At 41.8% G+C, this 24,962-nt stretch overlaps 1 protein-coding gene across 1 annotated transcript; it reads right to left on the bottom strand.

Annotated features, from left to right (window-relative positions):
- Positions 1 to 17,069: 17,069 nt before the first annotated feature.
- On the bottom strand, positions 17,070 to 18,648 carry LOC141793610 (E3 ubiquitin-protein ligase TRIM35-like). The gene has a single exon (XM_074674407.1). The coding sequence runs from the start codon at positions 18,493 to 18,495 to the stop codon at positions 17,092 to 17,094; it is 1,404 nt and encodes a 467-aa protein (XP_074530508.1). The 5' UTR covers positions 18,496 to 18,648; the 3' UTR covers positions 17,070 to 17,091.
- Positions 18,649 to 24,962: the final 6,314 nt, after the last annotated feature.

Below are 24,962 nucleotides of genomic sequence, written 5' to 3' on the forward strand. Positions count from 1 at the left end.
GAGTATTAAGACATATGCACCCGCACGAGTTTCATGTTTATGTTTATGATTGGCCTCACGCGGGCCGGACAGGGACGTACAAAGGGCCGGATGTGGCCCGCGGGCCGTAGTTTGCCCAGGTCTGCTGTAGAAGGAGCTGGTAAAGAAGAACATATAAGAGCAAGGGTCTCAAACTCGTGCCATGGAGGGTCAATAGGTTACAGGTTTTCTTTCCAACCAGAATCTCCACCAGCTGGTTTCACTGATTAGACCCTGCTTTCTGCTTGAAGGTGAGGTAATCAGTGGAATCAGCTGGTGGAGTTTCTGGTTGGAAAGAAAACCCTGCAGCCTCTTGGCCCTCCATGGCACGAGTTTGAGACCCCTGATATAGAGACGAATTCTGAAAACTGCCAAGTTTGTGAGTTGTGCCTGTAACAAGGACACATTTCAATAAGAGTGGTCAAGAGAAACTGCAGTACAACTGTAAAAAAAAAACCCACCAGGCTGATCTGGGAGAACATGCAGTTAACAGTTTTTCTCAGTTGCTTTGGTTCATTTCTCAGATCAGAATTGAAATTTTCAAAACTACTTGTTCAATCTTCACATCATTGTGTCACTTGTGCACATCAAAAAATCAGTTTCTCATTCTTTTGAACAAGTTGCAAATACTTTGGGAAATCCATGCAAATGATTGTGTACAATTATCTGCTATTTTCTACACTATCAATTACTTATGTCATGTTGATCAAAATGGATTATCAGGAATCTCTGTTACGGTTTTTCTCAGTCGTTTTGGTACATTTCTCGAATCATCCTCGCCATTTGCAAAACAGTCATTCCTTTTTCTTAATAAAGTTTGTTAAGTTAATTTCTGTGTCAGTGAACGTGTCAGTGTGTATGGATAGGACAGTCAAAGTGCTGAGTCATGTTGTCAGTATAACGGTTTACTCTGTAAGGACATTCTGATGCAAACTATGCCTAAATGATGAATGAAGAATTTGATGACACTTATTGTAAACTGTAAGTTATATCTTAGTTTAGTGGGATATTAATTACAAGAGAGTGGACAAAATGTCACATTTCACCTTTTTGTGCTGTAATTTATTGACTGACCCCATCATTGGGATACAGAGAGGAGAAGGCGGCGCTGCATAGTGCAAAGAAAAAAAAACTAGAAATGTGAATATAGATCAGCCTCTTTAGGGGAAACTGTTCATGCAGCGCAGTGTGAATTACAGAGCAGTTCAGTCTTCCTCCACCTCCTTATGTTTCTGTACGCTGGGCCACAAATTCTCACCCACATCACAACAAAGATCTCTGTCCACAAAAAGTCTGAATGATGAGGACACAGTCATTGATGGTTCATGAGATGAACCTTTGAGCTATTTCAGAAAACTGGTTGATCATTGGTTGAGCTGATGCTTCACACATTTCCTTTTGTTAAAGTCAAGATTTACCAGGGAGCAATTTACCAATCCAGACAAATTTAGAAAAAAAGTCTAAAGGAATTGTGTGGAATGATGGTTGACATATTATGATAACTAGTCAACCTTGTTGCATGTAAAGACTTGTGTGATGAACTAATGACTAAATGTTATGGAGGGTGAGACTATTTAACAGAGCCCCATGATAATCCATTTTGATCAACATGACAAAAGCAGCTGATAAAGTAGAAAACAGCAGAGAATTGTACATAATCATTTGCATGGATTTCCCAAAACATCTGCAGCTTGTTCAAAGAAATGAGAAACTGCTCTTTTGATGAGCACAAGTGACACAATGATGTGAAAATTGAACAGGGAGTTTTGAGAATTTCAATTCTGATCTGAGAAATGTACCAAAACATCTGAGAAAACCTGTAAATAGTCTCACTCCTGCAACATTTAGTCATTAGTTCATCTCACAAGTCTGAACATGCAAAAAGTTTGAACAAGTTATTATAATATGTCAAACATCTTTCCACACAATTCCATCAGACATTTTTTCTAAATTTGTCTGGATTGGTAAATTGCTCCCTGGTCAATCTTGACTTTAACAAAAGGAAATGTGTGAAGCATCAAATCAACCAATGATCAACCAGTTTTCTGAAACAGCCCAAAGGTTCATCTCATTAACCAGACAGTGGAAACCAGTGGCGAACCGTGAGTACTACAGCTGGGCCTTCACCTCAGCCCTCACAGCCCAGAAAAGAAATCATCGCGGAAAAAAGTGGTTAACAAAAAAACATTTTCATTGAATAAATAAATAAAAATAAAAAAGAGGCTTTACATAAAACAATGACTAACATTATTAAGTGAGTTTACAAAACTTACTAAAATAACCTAAAATGATGAAGAAAATGTCTTTAGTTTTCATCTTCGTCAATCTGTGTCAAACATAAACTCGTTACTTTTACCCATCGAGAGTACTGGCAGGCTGCCAACACTCCTGAATATGGAGGGAGTCTCCCATTTTTTAAACCCCTTCTCTGGCTGTTCTCCTGGCTTGTGATTTCTCCTGATTGTCCCCCAACTTTAAGAATGCTCCTGTGATCACTAATATTTTTTGAAAGTGAATCAAGTCCTGTACTTGGGCATTATATCGAAACCTCAAAAACCATCCACCCCCTCTCTCTTAGTTGGTTTGATCCAAAGACGCTGCAGGAGACCTCAGAGACGGAGACAGATAACTGTGCTGCACTTGTTGATGAAGAGTCTACCAGAGCCTTTGCTGTTTTCTATCTTTCTTTTTTGGTGATGACATGTCGTGAGTTAAACTAACGTAGCTCTGCTTTAACGCAGCATCTTCTTCAATCAGGAGAGTCTAGAGCAGCGGGAATTATATAGTTAGAAGGCTGAGTTTAAAATAGTGAAACTTGTGTCGTTGTGAAGTTCTGTCTGTCTTCGGTGTGTGATGCACATACGCGCTGCGTGTGTACGCGACAGCGCTCTCTCTTTAGAACAGGGGAGAGTTCAGATGGAGGAGACTGACTGAGCCAGTGAAAGAGAGGAATAATTCAAACCACAATGTCTTACGCAGTGCCCGTGATAGATGAAGTATTAAGACATAAGCACTCGCACGACCAGATGAAATTTTTACTCGCACACGCTGAATAAATGCTATCAAGCTAGCCACAACTTCGCTCTCGTCTTCTGCCATTCCTTTCACCGTTCTCACCACTCTGCCCACTGTTCGGACTTCACTAAGGCCTATGATCTTCTGTTTTTGTCCCGCCCCCAAAAAAATCAAATCGTGATTGGTCAATTTTCCTGTCTCTCACCAAACCAAAACACAGCCTGGCCTTCATGAAGTCCTAACCACTTAACGAGCCAGCAAACCGGGCTCTGATAGAGATAACATGTTTCAAGACAGTAACCCTTTCATTGCTGAAGTGAACTTTGCAGTACACTTCATTTCAAAACTTACATGGTGTATTAAATGTATTTTATTCAACTAAATGAGAAATTATATATATTTATATAGATATATGATACATATATTTTTGGTCCAGATTTTTTAAGGCCTTCTCTGAAGGCCTAGAAGTCCCTGAAGGTTCCCCACTGGTGGAAACACATTTCCTGTAAAGGAAAATAAAGATCTGTTAAACCTGTGGACCATGTTCTCCATCATGGGGTTACAATGGCCCAGGTTGGTTGAAGGATGCAGCTAAAAGCTGGGAGAACTACTGTGTCCTCCATTATTCAGACTTTTTGTGGACAGAGATCTTTGTTGTGATGGTGATGAGAATTTGTGGCCCAGCAAACAGGAACATAAGGAGGTGTAGGGAGACTGCACTGCTCTGTAATTCACACAGCACTGCATGAACAGCTATCCCTAAAGAGACTGATCTGTGTTCACATTTCTACTTTTGTTGTTTTTTTCTTTGTCCCATGCAGCTCCTTCTTCTCCTCGCTGTATCCCAATGATGGGGTCAGTCAACAAATTACAGCACAAACAGTGAAAGGGAAAATGTGAATTTTGTCCAGTCACTTATAATCAATCTCCCACATACACTAAGATATAAATTACAGTTTACAATAACTGTCATCAAAACTTTAACCATAGTTCACATCAGAACAACCTTCCAGAGAAAACTGTTACGCTGACAACATGACTCAGCACTATGACTGTGCTATCCTTACACTGACACCAGGACTCGATATTCTGATGCACTGACACGTTCACTGACACAGAAATTTACTTTTGAGGGATGAAGCAAGGATTTTGAGAAAGAGACTGGCTTTTGCAGGTAATCCATGGTGTGTTGCTATTTTTTACAAACTGTTCTGAGGAATGCACCTCTTGACTCAAGATGGCAGTGACCATAAATCAGCCATAACATTGGTCTGTAAAGAAAAAAATAAATAGAAAAAGCTTTTTTTGTGAATCTTGAGTGTGCTGAATCCACACCGTCAAATTGATAAAGAAGTATAAAGAAGTAAATCAGGCTCGTACGGCAATAACCTATATATGATAATTCCACACTTTTTTTTCTCTTATTTTTTAACAATTATAAGCTCCATAACTTCTCTTTAAAAAGGATGCAGAGCAGAGACACTTTTAAAGGAGGTGTCGTTCCGTCCTTTCAACGTCATTTTTGGGTGTCTTACTTTGGTCACTTAAAGGTGCAGTTGCATCAGACAAAGTCTTTTCCAATGTCGACAGAACGATTTATGACATCCACAGTACTCTTTTCACATGACTGTCTGGCCAAGTTTGCTCATTTTCCACCGTTCACTTTGAAACTGAGTCATGTGCCATGATTTAAACACACAGACACACACACATACATTCACACGCTGCTGTGTGTTTCGGTGCCAGGGGAAATCTCTTTTTTCTCTGGTGTTAGAGGAATTCAGCGTGTCTCAGCAGAAACAAGGTGATGCTCGGACATGTTCAGTTATTAGGTAATTAACCCCAGCAGAGACCCCGACGATGAGGGGGGCAGGGGGTCACTGCTGCCTGATAACAGTTACACAATCCACAGAGGTTAGCACAGGAGCATGTGTGTGTGTGTGTTTCTGTTAGTGTGTGAGAGATGCAGCTTGGCTCTGAGAGTCACTAAGAGCTGAGTTTCAGGAGTCAAGGTGAGTGTGTTCGTCTGGGTTCTGCTTGTGTGTGTGTGTGTGTGTTAACAAGGATCATTCGGTGTAACAGGAAGTCAGGGAGTGTGTGTTTTTTCTATCTTTCTTTAACAACCTCCGCTGAGACCTTTGGAGTCCATAGATAGATAGATAGATAGATAGATAGATAGATAGATAGATAGATAGATAGATAGATAGATAGATAGATAGATAGATAGATAGATAGATAGATAGATAGATAGATAGATAGATAGATAGATAGATATTACCTCATTAAAACAGGAATCTATTTATTTTCTATTTTCCTGTTTTAGAATTCTCTTCTCTTCTATTCTCTTCTCTTCTCTTCTCTTCTCTTCTCTTCTCTTCTCTTCTCTTCTCTTCTCTTCTCTTCTCTTCTATTCTCTTCTATTCTAGAATAGAATAGAATAGAATAGAATAGAATAGAATAGAATAGAATAGAATAGAATAGAATATGAAATACTTTATTTATCCTAGAAGAGAAATTCAGGAGGAGTCACAGCAGGAAAGTGTATAGAAAGTGCAGAAAGGTCCATAAAAAAATAGATGCTGACAGCTTGTCCATCATTGTCCAGTTCAGCCAGCCTCCACCTCCACAGGGTCCGGGACTGAGCTTCTTCAGCAGTCTGTTCAGTCTCTGTCTCCTGGATCCTGTCTGCTCACAGCAGGTGAAGCTCTTCCAATGTGGCGTTGGTGTCTGATGTTAGCTCTGTTAGCCATGTCTGTGAATAGCATGATGCTACTCTGCCCTCTGGTATTCCCTCTGTTGCTGGGTTAGCCTAGCTAGCTCGTCCATCTTATTGGAGATAGATCTTACGTTCCAAATAACGATGGATGGAAGGACAGGTCCATGTCATCACTTCTTAGCTCACACCTGAGAACCAGCACGTCGTCCTCACCTCCTTCTCCTCACCTTGTAGGGAAACATCAGGACTTGCACCAGTTAGCATTGACATGCTACAGACTGCTAACTGCTGGGTTCACTCGTAAACAATGCAGCCATGGTTACATGTAGTAAAAATATCACTGAAGACACAACCAGCAAATGAGCCATACAAAGTAATGATCCACTCCAAATGCTGAGATGACAAAAAATAGATCAATAAATTACAAGAAAACGGACAAAGAAGAGAGAGCTGCTGTAACAGGCAGCCACAACCAACAGGGCGGTGCCTTGCCAAAAGATACTTAATGAGATACTTTCTCATAAAAACAGGAATTTGAAATGTTAAGAAATTTCTGAAAAGTTTTAATGGTTGATCAAGTGATGGGAGGCTTTTAACCATCAAAAAAGCACTTTTTACCTAAATGACAACAAATTGATGGACGGCAAAGAACTCCCTTAACCTCAGCCTGAAACCAACTTTTGCATTAAATACACAAAGTAAAAGCAAGATATAAAATATCAGTCATTAATATTGCTTATTTGTGAGCCTGGCTAACTGAGGCTGGATCTAAAAGACACATTTAATAATGCAGCTGTTGATGTTGCTGGTGTTTTAGTGTAAAGTGTGACCCTGTTAACTGGTGACTCTGAGCAGGCAATCACTGACACATTCAGTTGAGAGTCACCAGTTGGCATGGTCACTCTTTGCTCCAAAACACCAGTTGCTCTGTAACGGCCAGAACTCAAAAGAAGTTGACATCAAGATATAGTATCATATCTGAAAATGGAACACAAAGCAACCAGACATTTTTATGCTGCTTACAGTTTTAATTTGGTGTATGAAGAACGCTAACTTGTTTGAATGAATGCAGCTTTATCAGCCAGCGTTGAGCTGTTAGTTTCTTCATCGTCTCATTATTTGGAAGGTGACAGGTAGAGTCTGATATGTGTTTATTATGCTCATACTGTGACTCACCATACAGGGAGGAGGGGATGAGCTTCGCACCAAAGGAAAGAGGTGAAAATATCCACAGCGTGCGCTCACTCTGAAATGTGTCAGCTGCTGTAAAAGTGTAATCTTTTTCTCTCAAAGGTAAGGTCAACCAGCTGGAGTCCACACTGATTTTTTCGTTTCTCTCCACTGTAGCATTATTTCACTCACCTTTTTCCTGCCACAGCACAGCTCAAGCCTCTGTGGTCCTTTAATAGCAGGCCCACCTCTGATCCCAGTTCATCTATACGCTGCTGTGTGACATCAGAGGTGTGTGTGTGTATGGTATGAAAAGCACACAGGAGGGCCGCCCTCGTGACCTGCAGTCAGGAAAGTAAACGGCTTTCTGAGCCGTTTTAACCTGCTTACTGAAGAAAAACCTGTCATGTATGTGATCTCCAACATGCCCAGAGGATTCACTGCGGCTGACACATGAACCTGCACACTTTAAGAGGCTGATCCACTGACCCCAATTCACGTTTCCACATGAGCACAACCCGGCACACAGGAGCAATAAAACGCAGCTCTGTGAAATCCAAGTTCAGACTTTATGTCGTTTTTGTTCCAAGAAATCTAAAATATCACACTGTGCTTTAGTCATTTAAAGGTGTAGCTCAATGAAAATAGGAGAATATGTTATCAAAGTTTATTCATTTCATCAGTGTGGTGTGTGATGGGAGAGGAGATCAGCCTGTTGCTCTCCTGGTCTGTTTCTGGGTCTGGAGTCTCTCATGTTCTTAACCTGTTCCTTTGTCATTAATAGGAGAACAAAATGAAGAGACAGTTACACAGCTGGCTTATCCATTCAGAATACTTTTGATCCACCTGCACTCCTGGTTTGTCATCGCCAAATAGCAGAACCTTTGGTGATACACTGTATACTCTCCCAGTGTCTCCACCTCATCCTCCTTACAATAATGTACTCCATCTTTTTAGATCACGTTAAAAATAAAGACTAAAACAGAGAAATATGGGAAATCATGGGTAAATCCTGAGTGACACACATTTATTTTGTCTCTTTTTTTCTTCGTCTTTTCTCTCCCTCTTTTCTTTGAATTAAATGAAATAAGAGAACCAGATATATACTCAGTATCAGATGTTAAGGCTGTTTATTGTTTAATTGTAAGATGTGCATCAAACTTCCAGCTGCGTCAGGTTAACTTTCCATTATGACAAACGGCTTTAATCTGACATCAGATGTGACGGGACAGTTAATATAGATATAAATGTATATGCTGGTTCAGACTGGTACATAAAATAGTGATTGCTGTGATTGTTTATTGCATTTGAGGCTTTGTTGACATGAGCACACATGTGCGCCTGTCACCAAATTACAGCTGCGGAGGGTGCGCTCTGCTTTGCACCGAGAATAGACCAGGTTGGAGCTGGCGAGCTTTCAGTGCACTTTCTGCACTGTTTTGGCACTAAATTGTCACTGCGCCAACATGAATCTGCCGACACCTCCCCCTGGTGCGCCGTCATCTCCCCCTGGTGCGCAGTCACACCCATCTCTGCGCAGACGGTCTACCAAATTGTCAAATCGTCAGCGCACGGCGGTGCCCCGCATGAAATTAGCACTTCGCAGGGTGCGCCAGGCTTGCACCCCCTGCGCTGCGCCACGAAATTAGAGCCATTAGAGTCTAGGTAAAGGTTCGGGAAACATTTTCAAGTGTTTACAGTTCATCAGATGATTGGAGTGTGACACTCTTCTTTTACAATATTCAGCTTTTTCTGAACCACTTATCCTGTTCAGGGTTGCAGGTGTCTGGAGCCTATCCCATCTGTCATTGGGTGAGAGGCGGGGTACACCCTGGACTGGTCGCCAGCCAATCACAGGGCTGACACAGAGAGACAGACAACCACCTACTCACACCTACAGGCAAGTTAGAGTGATCAATTAACCTGATGATGTGATCATGTTTTTGGACTGTGGGAGGAAGCCAGAGTACCCGGAGAGAACCCACGCATGCACGGGGAGAACATGCAAACTCCACACAGAAAGGCGCACTGGCCAAGCTGGGAATCGAACAGGTGACCGTCTTGCTGTGAGGCTGCAGCACTAACTGTTGCACCACCGTGCAGCCCTAATCATCTTTTCCTTTTCTTTAAAAAAAACCCCGATATTTTAAGTTCAAAATGAAGAGTGTATTGAAAACACTTATTCTGGATGTAGGTGTGAGAACCTGTCGCCTGGTGTTGTGGGTGGGAGTACAGTTATTGTGTTTTTGTCCAGGACTTAAAACACACTCACACACACAGAAACAAGCTGGTTATGTAAAGCCACCGAGCCCAGAATCCAAAACACCTTCACATATATTCATCCTCCCTTTTGGTTCAGAGAAACAGACACAAAACAGCAAGTGGTCAGAAGTACATCCCATCTGTTGTCTGCGCTGTGTGAGCGGCTGTGTGTGTTCAATAAGTCATCACAATTGACCAGAACAGGGTTTTGTAATTGAATGGCACATTTTCAACAACTGTGTGAAATGAAGACACTGGGAGTCCCAGTAATGATAGAAAATGTACATTAAATCCTGGAGGTGTAGCAGGGTGTCACAGGATCGGCTTTAATTGTGGTTTATGTGTCCCGAGCTGCTCAGCTGAGCTGCAGCGTGTGTGGGCTGCAGGAGCGGTGGAGTTACAGTGAGGGATACGAGCAGGGACTGGTTTAAAAGGCCCATCATGTGAGGCCGCTTTTAATAAGACTGCTGTTTGGGAACATTTCTGTCCTCTGACTGATGTCTGTCTCTCATTTTCTGTATGTTTCTTTCCTTCGTTACACAGAAACGTTTCTCTGATCACAGACTAATACACAGGCTTTCCTCTGACATGTATCTAACTGCTGATTGCTCTTTAAAGTGATGGATGTCAGACAAACCATCAGGCTGTCGGGAAGCTAAATCATCATGGCACAAACCTTCAGATAGTGAGGGTTGTTTCTTTTATCGAAGTGAAATGTCTCAGCTTGTGTTTCAGCTGTTTACAGCCGTTACTCAAGCAGCAAAGAGCAGCAGGGATGTGCAGATTTTAACGTTTACAACCAAATGTACAGTATTATCATCTGAAAGGCTACTTTCTCTTTTTGGACCAAAAACTAAACTTTCAGTTGGCCTTGCAAAGAGGTATAACCGTCAGTAACATAACGATTTCGGTTAAGATTCTGATCAGATCTCCCAAACTCATTCATCAAAATAAAGCCATAAAGTTTGTAACAACAGCATGCAGGAACCAAGAGTGAATCAGAGAACATGCAAAGCAATGTGCTTTGACCACACATATTCACCCATCCATTACATCCCTCATGTCCCCGGTTGGGACAGCAGTCCAAGCAAATTGAACCAGGCATCCCTCTCCCAACTCCTCCCACCACCGATTTCCAGTGAGATATAACAAGCTCTTAAAAGTTCTGGGACTGTCCCAGGGCCTACGCCCAGTTGGACCTGCCCAGAACACCTCCAGAGAAAAGCATCCAGGATGAATCCTTATTATTCAGTTCTTAGTGCCTATGGCACTAATAGTGTGGCCACACCAAACGGGAATTTGCGGCGCGATTACATACAAAGTCAATGCAAAGACGCGTTTAGCCGCCGATTCCCCTCGGGCGGCGAATTTGGGGCATTTGACGCGGCGCGTTTGGAGCGTTCACGCGTTTGGGCGGTAGACGCGAATTCGCTCAAGTTCAAAATATTAAACTTTTGACGCAAATTCGTGTGAAGGCTTGCCGTGGCCGCCAATCAGCGATGACATTCCCCCACAACGTTATTGATTTGATGACGTTGGGGGGGAATCGCCACCTGCTCCGGCTCTAACTCTGCCAGAGGATGGAGGAGAAAATAATCTGTGCGGTGTGTCATCATGCAGAGTTATACGATACGACGTGTGTACTCTACAGAGACCAGAAAAAAAGGAGCAGGCTTGGGTGAAACTTGCTGAGGAGACAGGTTTTGAAGGTAAGTTCTGTAAACATTCGTTTCCAGCTGGATTTGTCTGCACGGGTCATCACTGAGTCTGACTGTGATTTCCTCAGTGGAGTTTTGAGCCTGATAGAGAGGAGGGAGGAGCGGGGCAGGAGCAGAGCCAGGGAAAAGATGGAAGTTCACTGTGCTCCTCTCTTTCCTCCACCCCTTCATTATCCCCAGGGGGACCTCCAGGAACATGGGTCGGGGGTTCGGGGGTCGAAGGTTCGGGGGATCGAGGTTGAGATCGTAGGGAACAGCCAGGCAGGGCTGGTGGAGGTGGATTACCAGGAAGAGGCAGCAGGCATTGATTGTGATCTCCAAAGCTTTCACACACTCTCCTGTCATGCTTTTGAAACCACAGCTCACTGTTGTTCAGCTGCTCTTTTGGACTTTCGGTCTTTAAATGAATGGGCTCTCTACTCCGCATGCGCAGTACCGCGCTAACCCGCGTTCGCCCCTCATCTTGTCAAAATAGTCCAGCGGCGAGACTCGGGCGCGTGACAGGCCATTCGCGCGAATAAATTTGCGTGTTCGCGTTTGGTATGGCCGCGGCATAAGAACTATGGCTAAGGACCTATGGCTCAACCTGTGGCTGCTTCTATCCCAGACCCCATTCTTCAGCTCAACACCCAGAGCTCCTGAACAAAGGTGAGAGTTGGGATGTAGACCAACTGATGATCACTTGTGAGCCAGACCTTTAGATACATGAGCCCTGTTTCCACCAATCAGTCCAGTTTGGATCAGTACTGTTAGGTTAGGTTTGGTTTGGTAAAGCTCCTCTTGGTAGGCGGTGTGGGTGTGTAAGCTGGGAGCCGATAGCTGCGTCAAATATGTAATGGCGTGATGCCACAGCAGTGCAACACAGTGTACCCTGCTAAGAAATCCAGCGAAGAAGAAAAATGCCACACAGTAAGTGATTAGCATGTGGCTCTTTGTTACAAAGAACAATCAAGCCTTGTTTCAGAGAAAGCTGAGTGCCACCAGGAGAAATACAGCAATCAACCGACTGTAGTGTTTCAAGCTCCACCTTCTGGGTTTGGATCAGTTTAGTCTGGCACTCCAACAGAAGGGTAACGTGGTGGAAACAGGGGTTTACACTCATTCACATGGAGCAAATACTCATTCCCCAACCAGAGGGCTCAAGCCACTGTTTTCCGGCAGAGAACTATCGCCTCAGAGTTATAGTTGCCAGCTCGTAACTGAGCTGCTGACCAGCCCATGGCCTGCTGGAGGTGCTAGCCTGATGAAGCTAACAGAACCACATCTTCTGTAAAAAGCAGAGATGAAACTCAAGGCAGAATCTGGAACAAGGAACAACCCCGGTGGAGGCCAACACACACAACACTTGCAACGGCTTCCACAAACCCATTATTCCAGAAGAACCCCTTCTAAGGGACATGATTGTAGGCTTTCTCCAAATCCTCTAAACACAGGTAGACTGGATGGCCCCTGCCGTGCCCCATCCAGAAGCCTTACAAGGATAAGAGCTGGTCTATTGTCCTGGATTCAGGGTGAAATCCACACTACTCCTCCTGTACCTGAGTTCCACAACCAGTAGAACTCTCCTAAATAAGGAATCATACCAGAGGATGTCAATAAAAGACTGAAGATGAGTTTCCAGAGTCACAGCAGAGGACAGTTTAACAGTAAGATAGAAACTATGAATAAATCAAACGCTTTCACCAAACTTTCATTTTTATCTCCTCTGTCCATACGGCACTTCTTTACAGTTCAGACAGAACATATTTTATGTTTCGGCCGTTTCATTCAAAAACTTTCCTTCCATTTTCACCAAGATGAGAGTGAAAATACACTCTCTTCTGTCCATATGATGCCTGGTTCATTTCCTTCCCTCCCACATGACTTCACAGAAAGATAAAGACAGAAACAGCTCAACGCTAAAAGAATAACAGCACAGACAGTTTCACCTTACAATATGCACCATGCAGTGTGTTGGTGAGCGTGTCTTTCACAGGTTCAGTAAATGAAATGACACAGATGGCAAAACAAGGAAATACAACTTCGCCATCACACCTCTGCACAGCATGTAGTTTAGAGGCTGAGCACACAAAGATCTCTTCATGGTTATCACAGCAGCTTTTTTCTGACAGATACGCAAGTAAATAAGACAAGATGACCTCAGAGGGACATTGACACAAGCACTTGGAGGAGTCAAGGTGTACTTTCTTTTAATGACAATTTAACAAATGAAGAATTATTTCAACCAAACATCATAATATTTGTTTTTATGTCAATTATTCACAAAGTGTGCAGTTTCTTGAGACAGTGTGTATTCTCTGGCTCCTGGAAGACCTTTTCCCAAGCCTCAAAATTTGGTAAGTCAGAAAAGTTAAGCACAGCACAGAAAGTAAAGGGGTTTGAATTTGGGTCCTTATTTCTATAACAGAGAAGCTTTGGCAAACTTTTAGGGTGCTTCACACAGACTCAGCTCACTAATACATGTTCCTTAAGGTGGATCCATTTAAAAGGGAAATAAACAGGTTATATGACAGTATGGGATTTACTACCAAGAAGCATTGTTACAACAAAGAAACGATCATACAAACGTAAATCCTCAGACTTTGTGTGCTAAGTTTAAGGTGCAGTCCCGGGCACAGGTTTGGCCTAGTGGCCAGGACGCCCATGTAGCAGGCTGGCTGGATTCACTTCTGGCTAAGTCCCCTTCCTTGCGTCATACCCTGAATTCAATTTTTAATCCAGTTTTATTCATGATTGTCCCTTGAGGTGCAGCATCTTGTTTTAAGGCTCATAAGGCTCAGAGGAAACAGGGCTATAGATTACAGTGGTAAAATATGCGCACACCATACATACAACTTCTCCTCAAATACACCCCATCCCATCACAAGCTCTCAAACACAGTTATAGTAAAAGATACCACAAAATGAATAAATAATAAAAATGATGAAAATACAAGAACATTACAAAAATGATAATACTACTACAATGCTAATAACATTATACGGTATTTTTTTCTTTTTATTATATTTTTTTTACAGATGTTTATTCACCCTACCTGAAGCAGCAGGACCAACACAACACCCATTGGTAGATTTCTAGGAATTACGTAACTCAGACAAAACTTTTATCTTTTAACATTTGAAACCAGACAATTTTTTCTGGACTTTTCAGGTGAATATGGACGATAATAAGTCTGATAAGACACACACTTGCTCAGAATTGTTTATTTTTATTATTATTTATTTTAATTGTGTCACTAATCATTTTAGAAAAACTCTGACGAGAAAGACTTGTGAAGTGTTATCTGTTTTACACCTGATATGTATGTGTTGTTTGATGACTTCTTGTTCTCTGTGAAAGTTAAGTATAACAGAGCACATTTACTCTGATGGTGAGAGCCTGACTGTTAATGATGATTTTCAAGTAATTCATCTTTAGTGAACCTGACGAAGATAAGGTGTGCAGTTAGAGAGCAGTGTGTCATTTACCGGGTTGTTAACTTGATGTTCATGTATCTGTAATTTGCAATCTGCTGTTAAGAGTGAAAAATACCTTCCCCCACATCGGTCTGACTTTTGTTTTCTCCAGGGAGTGGTGTGGACATGGTCTGTAAAGACTTTTTTTTTTTTTTTTTTTGATGGTTTAAAGGTTTGAACACATTTTTGTCGTTGTTGTTTTGGTTATACTTGGATAAAATATGATGGCTTGTTCAATCCTTTGTTTAAAAAAAAGGAGAAGAGTGATATTTTAGTATTAAAGTAGTTTGGTTTGATTTCATATCCTCACCTTCCTCACATGCTGACTCAGGCTGTAAGCATCAAGGACTGGAGGAGTCTGACTCAGTAAAACCAGCAGATTCCAAGAAGCGAGGGTGGTTGTGGGTAGAAAGGCTGGATCCAATTCAAGGTGTGGTGCAGAGAGTCAGGATACACTGACAAAACGCAAATAGGTGATGTGACGTCTGTTACGTTCAAATGAACGAATCACTTGGGTGAGCAAACTGAACTGAATCACTTTCTGAAAAGATTCGTTCATTTTTCCCTACCGATCTTATTTACATGACAGCATGTCATTTCTATGTAGATTGAAACATACACAAATGACTCACTGACAATGAGTCATTTGTGTGCTTATTGAAGTAAACAGAACTGTCATGAAAATATCTGTGGTCGTTTTTGCACTCAGTTTAACTTTTGTCCTCTAAATTCTCCGCTTATTTGACATCCTCAGTCTGAAAGGGTAGAGCAGAATTAAACGTTCTTTGATTCAGGTTGTAAAATTCTGATTCACAGGCAGAGCTGCAGATAAGTACTGAACGATTCGGAGAACAAATCTTTTGAAAGAATCACTTTACTGAACTGATTCTAATGATTCAGTTTAGTGAAAAGAACTGATTTTCCTGTCACTAACTCACATCTCAAACCTAAAAGCTGTGATACATATTCATGTAGCTTTTCAAGCAGAGTCTGCTTGCTGCTCTGTTAACTATCTTTACTTATTACAATCAGTTAGAGGGGGTACTTATGGCATGAATATCCTATCTTAAATCAAGAGCATTTTTAATTGATGTGAGAGCAGTATTTTATTGATTTCATGCTCAGATTTTGTGATATTGTCTCTCAAAACTCTGCTCTTGCGCTCAAATTTGCTCTGCACGTGCTCAAACTGTGTCCTCGTGCTCAGTTATAATGCTGCGCGTGCTCAAACTGTCTCCTTGTGCTCAGTTATAATGCTGCGCGTGCTCAAACTGTGTCCTTGCGCTCGGATATAATGCTGCTCACACAGATTTCCTGCGCTCACACTCCGGTTCTTCCTCTCGCGCTGAGGGAATGTTTGCTCACAGATCTCTGTCTGGGCTCGAAATTTTTGTGGATCAACCAACAGAAGGCCGACTAGTATTGACCAATCAGATTATCCCTGTTTGTTTATGGGTGTGTTTGCTGTTGTTCACGGAGCGTCACATACGGGCGGGCACTCTTTCAACCTGGTTTATCAGCCCCTGACCTGTAGGGCTGTAATAAATGTGATTTCTTTAATCTTTTTGTCCACTGTTAAAATCAAATATAATTCAATGATAAGAAATCAATTGTTTTAAAATCATTTAAATGAAAACCGTATCATGTCATACAGGTGTAGTATTGTTCAGGCATAATGTTAGGTATATGATCAAATATTCAGTACACAGCCCAATATAGTTTTCATTAAAATGAATTTAAAACAACTTGCCTGATTTCCTTGACTCTATCGGTCCATTTTTTATGAGAGCTGTTGTCTCGCTAGCTTCATGATGGTGACACTGTTTTCTCCACCAGCACACCGCGAAGAGCACTGTGTCATGCAGCTATGGGTATACAACATAGCTATTTCAGTGAAAAACACGGGTGCTCGTGTATTTATTGATTTATATTTGATTTTAACAGAGGACAAAAAATTAAAGAAATCACATTTATTACTGCCCTGGAGGTCAGGGGGTGATAAACCAGGTTGAAAGAGTGCCCGCCCGTATGTGACGCTCCGTGAACAACAGCAAACACACCCATAAACAAACAGGGATAATCTGATTGGTCAATACTAGTCGGCCTTCTATTGGTTGATCCACAAAAAATTCGAGCGCAAACAGAGATCTGTGAGCAAAAATTCACTCAGTGGGAGAGGAAGAACCGGAGTGTGAGCGCAGGAAATCTGCGCGAGCAGCATTATATCTGAGTGCAAGGACACAGTTTGAGCACCCGCAGCATTATAACCGAGCACGTGCAGAGCAAATTTGAGCGCAAGAGCAGAGTTTTGAGAGACAATATCACAAATCTGAGCATGAAATCAATAAAATACTGCTCTCAAATCAATTAAAAATGCTCTTGATTTAAGATAGGATATTCATTCCATAAGTACTCCTCTTTTTCTTATATCAAAGATGGATTTTAAGTAACAATGCTGGATGTTCTGATTGTGTGTGTGTGTGTGTGTGTGTGTGTGTGTGTGTGTGTGTGTGTGTGTGTGTGTGTGTGTGTGTAATTAAGCTATTGTTTTAGTTAAAGCAGTTTTAATGTAAAAAAAAAAAAAGATGTCATGAAGTAAAATTAACAATACATCTAAGGAATGGCAGCACCATTATTTAAGATAAACCCCATGCTCCGTTTCAAAGTTCAGATGTGAGAAAAGTCAAAGTTAAAATGTCATTTATCATCATCATCATCATCATCATCATCATCATATTTACTGTTCCACTGATACAGAGACCTTCATAGGTAATATCTTCAGAGGAGGTAAATTTTCACACGAAATGTATGGAAACATGGTTTCAGTGAAAGTGTGTGTGAAGGTGTGTATGTGTGTGTTAGTGTCAGGATCAGAGAATGTCAGCTTTCCTCTGTCCCAGTCCAGATGAACTCTGATCCTTTGAAGACGTCCGCTCACTGACAGATCAATAGTATCTACTGTCGGGGTCCATGCTGTGTATTCACCAGCATCCTCATCAAACAATACTCTCCACAATCCAGAGTAGATGTCTTCTTTCCTGTCTGCTGACTCCTCACACACACCTACTTCCCACAATGCATTCTGTCCAACTTCAATGTCCCATCTGTGAATCCCTGAGCTGAAGCCCTCAGAGCCCAGGACACAGGAGCCATAACAGTCAATCCTCTCTGGATTCTGAGGAAGAGGCCTCTCCTCTTCTCTTATCAAAGAGGTCAGATCTTCAGAGACAGTGACTTCTAGACCAGCAGTGTTTGGATCCAGAACCACAGGACTGTAGGAGACCATGTCCTTCATCTTGATCCAGATGTTGAAGCTCAGGTTGCCCAGGTGTTTGGCCACATCTATCAGAGCTCCTGAGGGCAGCTGTGGGTCCTCCGGCAGGGGGCGCTGCTGGACTCTTTCCACTGCAGCCTTGTAGTTTTTCAGGAATGAGAGGTCTCCAGCTCTCAGCTGCTCCTCTGTGGCTCTGACTGCGTCTGAAAGAGCTGCTATCTCTCTGCTCACAGCCTTCATCTGCTCCTTCATCCACTGACTCTTCTGCTCGTCTTCCTCCCTCAGTGCAGAGATTCTGGCCTCCTCTTCCTCTTCTAGAAACAGGTGAAGCTTCTTGAACTGCTCCTTTATCTGCCTCTCTGTGTCTGCAGCCTGGGCCTTCACATGTTTTCCTGTTTCTGTCCAGTCTTCTTTGACTTTTTGAAAGCTTTGCAGTTTGTTCTTTAAGGGTTTCAGAGATTCCTGGAGCTGCTCCCTGAGATCCTGAGCAGCTTCATCGATGGGTCTGAATGTGTGGTTGGAGTGTTTTTTAGAGTCTCTGCAGACCAGACACGCTGTCTGCTGATGGTCCAGACAGAACAGTCTGAGTTTCTCAGAGTGCAGACTGCAGAGAGCCTCAGAGTCTACTGCAGCTTTCTGATCTCTCTCCAGTAAGAAGGCCTCACACAGGTTCTTTAACACCAAGTTACAGGGAGGGTCAGACTTTGAAGGTCTCTTACAGATTGGACAGTCCTGGGTCTGTTTCTCTGACCACCAGCTCTGCACACAGGCTTTACAGAAGCTGTGGCTACACGACAGGAGGACAGGATGTTTGAAGACGTCATGGCAGACAGAGCAGCACAGATCCTCCTCTGAACAAGAAGCCATTTTCCTCTGAGTGAAGTCAAACTCAGCCAGACTGCTGAGGCTCCTCTTCCTCCTCTTCCTCCTCCACAAAGGTTACTGGAACTTTGACTGCTGTGTTTTCTGAAGTTGCGGTGTGTTAGTGTGTCTGCAGGAGGAGAGAAAATCTCTGACTACTTCCTGATGTGTGTGTGCTGAGTCATAAATAGGGTGGAGCTTTGAGTAGAAAGGAGAAAGTTTAACCCTTAAAGACACAGAATTAGTGATGAGTGCTAAAATGAGTCTTTTCTCCCTTTGTTCACATGGAGGAACATTGGGCAGATAAATACAGAGACACAAAGTTTGGTTTTGAACAGTTTAAGTCATCAGTGCTCAGTCAGTTTGTTTTCTCAGGAGATCTTTCTGGTGTGTGTAATGCATCATCCAATAACCAATAAAATATTCAAACACACTCAATGACAAAAGTAACTCAGGTTATGTAGCTTAATCTAATATCGTCTAAAATGAAACTTTAAGACAAAGCTTTAAAATTTAAATGTTTATGTATATATTTATTGTTGAGTTAATATTTATTTACTTTCTGTTCTCCAAATCTTCAAATTGTGGCCTGGCTCTGTTATTCAGTCATAGAAAAGTAAAATAAAGAAGCGTCTGCTTGACAAGACTCACTTCCTCTTTCACAATGTAGGCCTAATAAATATTCCCAGCTGTACCTGAACGCACCAGGCCGTCTGAGACTGACACATTAACTTAACCTTTAAAGAGTTAAGAAGGTGGACTGAAAGTAAGACAAAGCTCAGCTCTGAGTTTTTTTAAACTATTCTTTGAATTTATCGATACTTTGGCTGGTTTAACATCCGGTTAAGTTTTCTTGTCTGCTGTGGAAATCGCGGTAAGACGCCTGCACCAAACCCCGTTTAAAAAACTGTCAATTTACGGCCCATTGTTCACGCCATAGAAACGATGGTTTCACTGGTTCTTTCGACGACTACTGATATTTTTAGACAAATATATACTGTCTGTTAGACCCGTTCGAAGAAAAATGTCAGATATTGTGTTTATTCACGGTAAATTTAACTCTAAGATGAATTAGAAATGTAGAAACTTAAATTCACAGTTTTTCTGAAGAGATTTGGTTATGAAAAACAAAACTGAAACTAACCGTTATTTCATGAAAATGAAATTCACTGTAGGTTGAACAGTGTAATGACTAGTTTCTCTATTGCTCTAATTAGGGTCCTTGCCAAGAGGGAGAGGGAACCTTCTAGCAGGAGCTAGTTGCTGTGAATGCAGCAATGCATTCACAGTATATGTTCTTCTGTGACAAAAAAATTTATTCTTCTTCTTCATTCTTCCGCCCGCTTTTTTGGACCGCTAAAACTCCAGCAAACTTCAACCGATTTTCACCGTTCAAACTTCAAAACGTGTGTTTCAGTGGGGACAAGGGGGCTATGACTTTTCAGAAACTTTTCACGAATAATTTCCGAGATATTCGACAATTTACGAAATTTTGGTCACATAGAGATGAATGGGGAATTTTCAAAATTTTCTCCCTTCAGGACATTTTCTCAGCCTGCTTCAAACCCTCCTCATTCAGTCATACATTCAGCTACAAACTCCATTCAAACTTCAAAATATTCAGCTATCTTTTGGCTTCATTCAGTGGGTTTCAAATGTTTCCTAGCATTCATAGTTTCTTCACAATGACCCTTCAAAGGTCATGATGCATTTCAGCTCTTCGAGCCGTTTAACATTGGTGTGTATTGGACGGAATGTTTTGGCTCAGAGTGGGAGATTCAAACGACAGAGCACGGAGAGGGGGAAACAAGACCTGAGAAACTTCTGGGTCAACTGCTCTCTTGGCCACATTTTTTGAGCTATCAACACAAATAAGCCCTCAGCATGTAAGTAGTCTTGTCCTGCTTCTGACAAAGTGGTTTTTAAAGCAAAAGGATGGAGCACTTTTTCACAAAATGGCCAACTGTCATGAGAAGTTAAAAAAAATCCCCATATACCTCCATGTTAATTCCTGAGGGGTTTTCTCAGAGATCAGTAAATTTTCCCTCATCTATCTATCGCTCTCGTGGGTTCGTTTCTTGACCTTCATGCATGAAATTTAGACGGACAGCTTCCTCTGGGTCTCAGGATTCCTACGGTGTGTTCATTTTTATTCTAGCCCTCACGGTTTTGGCAAGGTGACAGGAGATTCGGACTCTTGCTTTGCCACAAAATCTTCATAAGATTACAGTAACAAGGGCAAAGTTGTGCACCTGCACCTGCTGCCCTTGACGAGCTGGTCACCGTGGAAACCTTTGATCTCATGCAGCTGTTTATAGTAACTCATCAAAACATCCAGGAACAAAGACAAGCATGTGTCTGGTAATTTATCAGTAATAACCAATGTAAAATCTGGCTTCAGATAAGCCTCAGCAGACAGGTTTACATGATTGAACACACACACACACACACACACACACACACACACACACACACACACACACACACACACACACACACACACACACTCACACACACAGGGCAGAAAGTATCACACTTTAACAGCATTTGACTTCCATTTCCCTGAGTCAGCTCCTTATTTTCCTAGATTTTTTTCTTTAAATTTAAATTCCTTCCTTTAATTTCTGAATTGATTCAGCCATTCAAACTTTTAAATCCAATTTTAGATTACACTGATTCATGCTTCATCATCATTCTTTTTGTCAGAATTGCAAGCACCTTTACAGCCTGATTTCAAAAAGGGGTGTTGGGAATCAACAGACTCCACCAGCTCTCTGATGGCAGTTGGTAAACAATAATCACCATGGCAACATCTGGCTTCAGATGGGCCTCAGCCTACAGGCTTACATGGTTAAAAAACTCACACACAGTACACACTGGATTACATTTTAACAGGGTTTAAGATAGCAGACTTACATTTACCCTCAGTCAGGTCATTATTTCCATCAATGTTCTTTAAAATTTAATTCATTCCTTTAATTTTTGAATAGACGCAACCATTTCAACTTTAAATTCCTTCATCCATTCAATTTATTGTCCATTTATTTCCTTTCATCCAAGAGTTCATGGCAGGTTAATTTAGCATTCTGCATTAGCATTTGAGCGCAAGCTTTTACAGGACTTCTTTAAACAATTTTCAGACATATCCTCAGTCATTTATGATCAGCATTCTGCATCAGCAGTTGAGCACAAGCTTTTCAAGACTTCATTCAACCATTTTAAGACACATCTTCAGTCATTCATGTTCAGCGTTCTGCATTAGCATTTCAGTGCAAGCCTTGCCTGACTTTATTCAACCATTTTCAGACACATCTTCAGTCATTCATGTTCAGCTTCTGCTTTAGCATTTCAGCGTGAGTTATTTAAGACTTCATTCAGCCATTTTCAGACATATCTTCAGTCATCCATGTTCAGCATTCTGCATTAGCAGTTCAGCGCAAGCTGCTTCAGCATTCTGCATTCACAGCGCAATTTCTTCAGAAATTGCTTTTCTAGTTTATTATTATTATTATTATTATTATTATGATGATGATGATGATGATGATGATGATGATTGCAATACATTATTAAAACTAATCTTTGTGTCAGCCTCCTTTATATTTACACAGATTGGTTACTCAAGATTAAACTAATTTAAGAAGGGGTGCTGATGGTGACATGGGCCCTGTTCTACGAAGCAGGATTACTGCCTAGCGAGGTAGCTTTGAGGATAGGTTTCGGATTCCCTGTTCTACGACACGGGATCACTCCTCAGCGAGCGGCGAGTGTCCATGGCAACGTACGCTGAACGGCTAACCTGCTCCGGGGCAGGTTAGGTTCCAGATTGAACTCGCGGACTATTAAAACCCCGCCCACTGACTAATGAGCCCTCACGAAAAAATGGCTTGTCCGTTCTTAGAGGATCCCGTGGACATCGGAGCCCAACCCACTCTCTTTTTCTGATGACCACCTTTATGAAAGTTACCGGTTTTCCAGGGAGGGGTTGGTAGTACATGACACTTTCTACAGGTGGTTAAGGAAATGAAGAACTCTCATTGCCGTAATAAGATCTTTAATGCCAACACTTCTGTTCCATGACAATATTTTATTGCCCGTATTAAAATTGTGACAGGAATTCATGTAGGGCTCATGTGGGCTACAAATCACACAGAAAATGTAAACACGATAGGAATGAACAAATGAATAAATTCATGTAAGAAATAAATAAGGTATGGTGCATGTTACAGTAAAAGTGCATGGTGAACAGTGCTATTTCAGGATGATAATGGCACAAAATATTTTATTTGCATTACACCACTACACTTACGCATTTAGACTGTCAGCAATTTTCTGCCAGCACTCCTTCCGTGCTTTAACAGCGGCGACGGTGTTGCTTTTAACGTTAATTACATGTTTCAGCTCGTCATACTTCTTCATGATCACCTCCTGCTCCTCCTGTGTGAAGTATGCGGTCCTTCTCTCTCCGGCCTGCTCCGACGCTCCAGACTGCTTCATGTTCGCGATTGGTCAGATGCAGCGAGCTCCGCCTTATATGCGTGCACGCGCTCATTAACTATCTGGATCCTCTTATGAGGTTGATAACCAGCGTCGTAAAACCATGTAGCGAGACCACCGGCTACCGCGCTCAGTTCATCAAGGTAGCTCCAAGGCTATCTCGCTAGGCTGAACTTGCTTCGTAGAACAGGGCCATGGTAACAGAGAGAGGGAAAACAGAGAAATGAAAATGGAAAAAAGACAAGAAAATGAATAAATAATAAAAATGTTAGATAATGGGTTCTAATTATGGACAAAGCTCCATGGTGTTGTTTCATAGATATATCACATTTTTTTTAATAATTAAATAAAACTAAATATTAAGTAAAGACAAACAGATAATTCAACTGATGAAGTAGTTGATGAACTGCAGTTTTGAGCAGGCTTGAGTTTCTCCATTCAATTTTTGATGGCTCAGACATGAATGTCAGTGTAAGTCTGAAAAACCTGTTGAATAGAGCATCCATATTTTCATGTTCAGTCATCACGGTCGAGATGATTGGTGCTTTGGTCCAGCAGTTGGGCGTGGCTTCCCCTCACTGAGCTGACCCCAGAGTCCCACAGCAAAGTCTGCTGCTAGGATTTTTTTAAATGGCTCAGCTTTGCCTGGGTGTTTGACTCGCTCTTTTTTCGTGATGTGACGACTTCAGAGGACACATTTCTTTCCTTTCCTCTTTACCCAGATTTTAAGACACATGACCCCACAACCTCTAAAACCACATCTTGCCTATTTGAGACGGACCTACTGCACAGAAATAATGAGACACGTTGGTGGACACAAAGGCTGGAGCAGAGGAGAGGGCGCTGAGAGCTGAAACAAAACAGAAAATAATGACAGTGTGTGTGAGCTGGATGAAGGAACTTTAAATCTGTGTCAGACCCCTTGTGTATGTGTGTGTGTGCAGAGTATGAATCATCTGCAGCACACACATGTAGACGCACTCATATGATATTGTCTACTCAAATCAAATAATGATATAAATATGCGATGTGTTTGGATTTGAGTCAGTCACTGAGTACAGACTGAGGCAGCTTCAAAGTAAAGTTTGACCATTGTTAAGCCTGATGAGCAGACATGATTTGCAGAGGAGATTTTCTGCCATCAGCTGATTTAAAATCTGTGGATGGAGACGAATTAGACTCATTCAGTCGCTCCCCATCGCTGCAGTCCTTCGCCACAGTCTTCAAGACGCTCCAGACAGCTTAACCATAAATTAGATCATCTTAGCACGTCAGTCCTCAAGATGCCAGCTCAAGGATAAGCAGACACTCAAAGCTGACAATCAAAAAGGTCTCAGCAGAAATATGTGAGCTGAGATAAACATGAAGAGAGAGACTGAAGATAAATGCATAAACATACAGAAGACACTCATGTCAACTGACCCCAGAGACCGTTTGGAAAAGTTTAGGATGAATCATTTAAAGTGGGACATTTCTGACAACGTCCCCATTGCAGCACCAGTATCACAGTGCTTTATATACCATTAGCCTACTGGTTAAACTGGTGTAAGGAATCTATCAAGCAACCAACCAACCCACCAAGATAAATGTTTCTCAACAGTTTCCAGTGCTAAATCTCAGGATTTTCTTCTAATCCTGAAGATGATTTTCTTTTGATTCAAGGAGATTGTCATCCATTTTGCTTTCTCCAACTTAGACACCTTAGGGTGCTTTTAACTGTGGAATCTTTCCCAGTTCAGATGACGTTTCATCCAAAAGCGCTAAAACACATTGATAAAAATCTGCTTTCACACAGAAATGCTGAGGGACTGAAAACGCTGCAGTAACGTGCCAGACCTGTAGTTGGCGCTGTAACTGTCTTGCCGAGAAGACGCTTTCGGGAGATCTCCACTGAAGTAGAGTTGAGCCGATCATCTGGTGTATTGGTGAATGCTAAGAGCAGAAGTGGAGCAACAGATGCTCATTTTGTTAAAGACAGT

This window comes from Halichoeres trimaculatus, unplaced genomic scaffold (assembly GCF_033239565.1).
Source record: "Halichoeres trimaculatus isolate MK-OKI-2021-1 unplaced genomic scaffold, fHalTri1.1 fHalTri1_scaffold_7, whole genome shotgun sequence".
NCBI classification, from domain to species: Eukaryota; Metazoa; Chordata; class Actinopteri; order Labriformes; family Labridae; genus Halichoeres; species Halichoeres trimaculatus.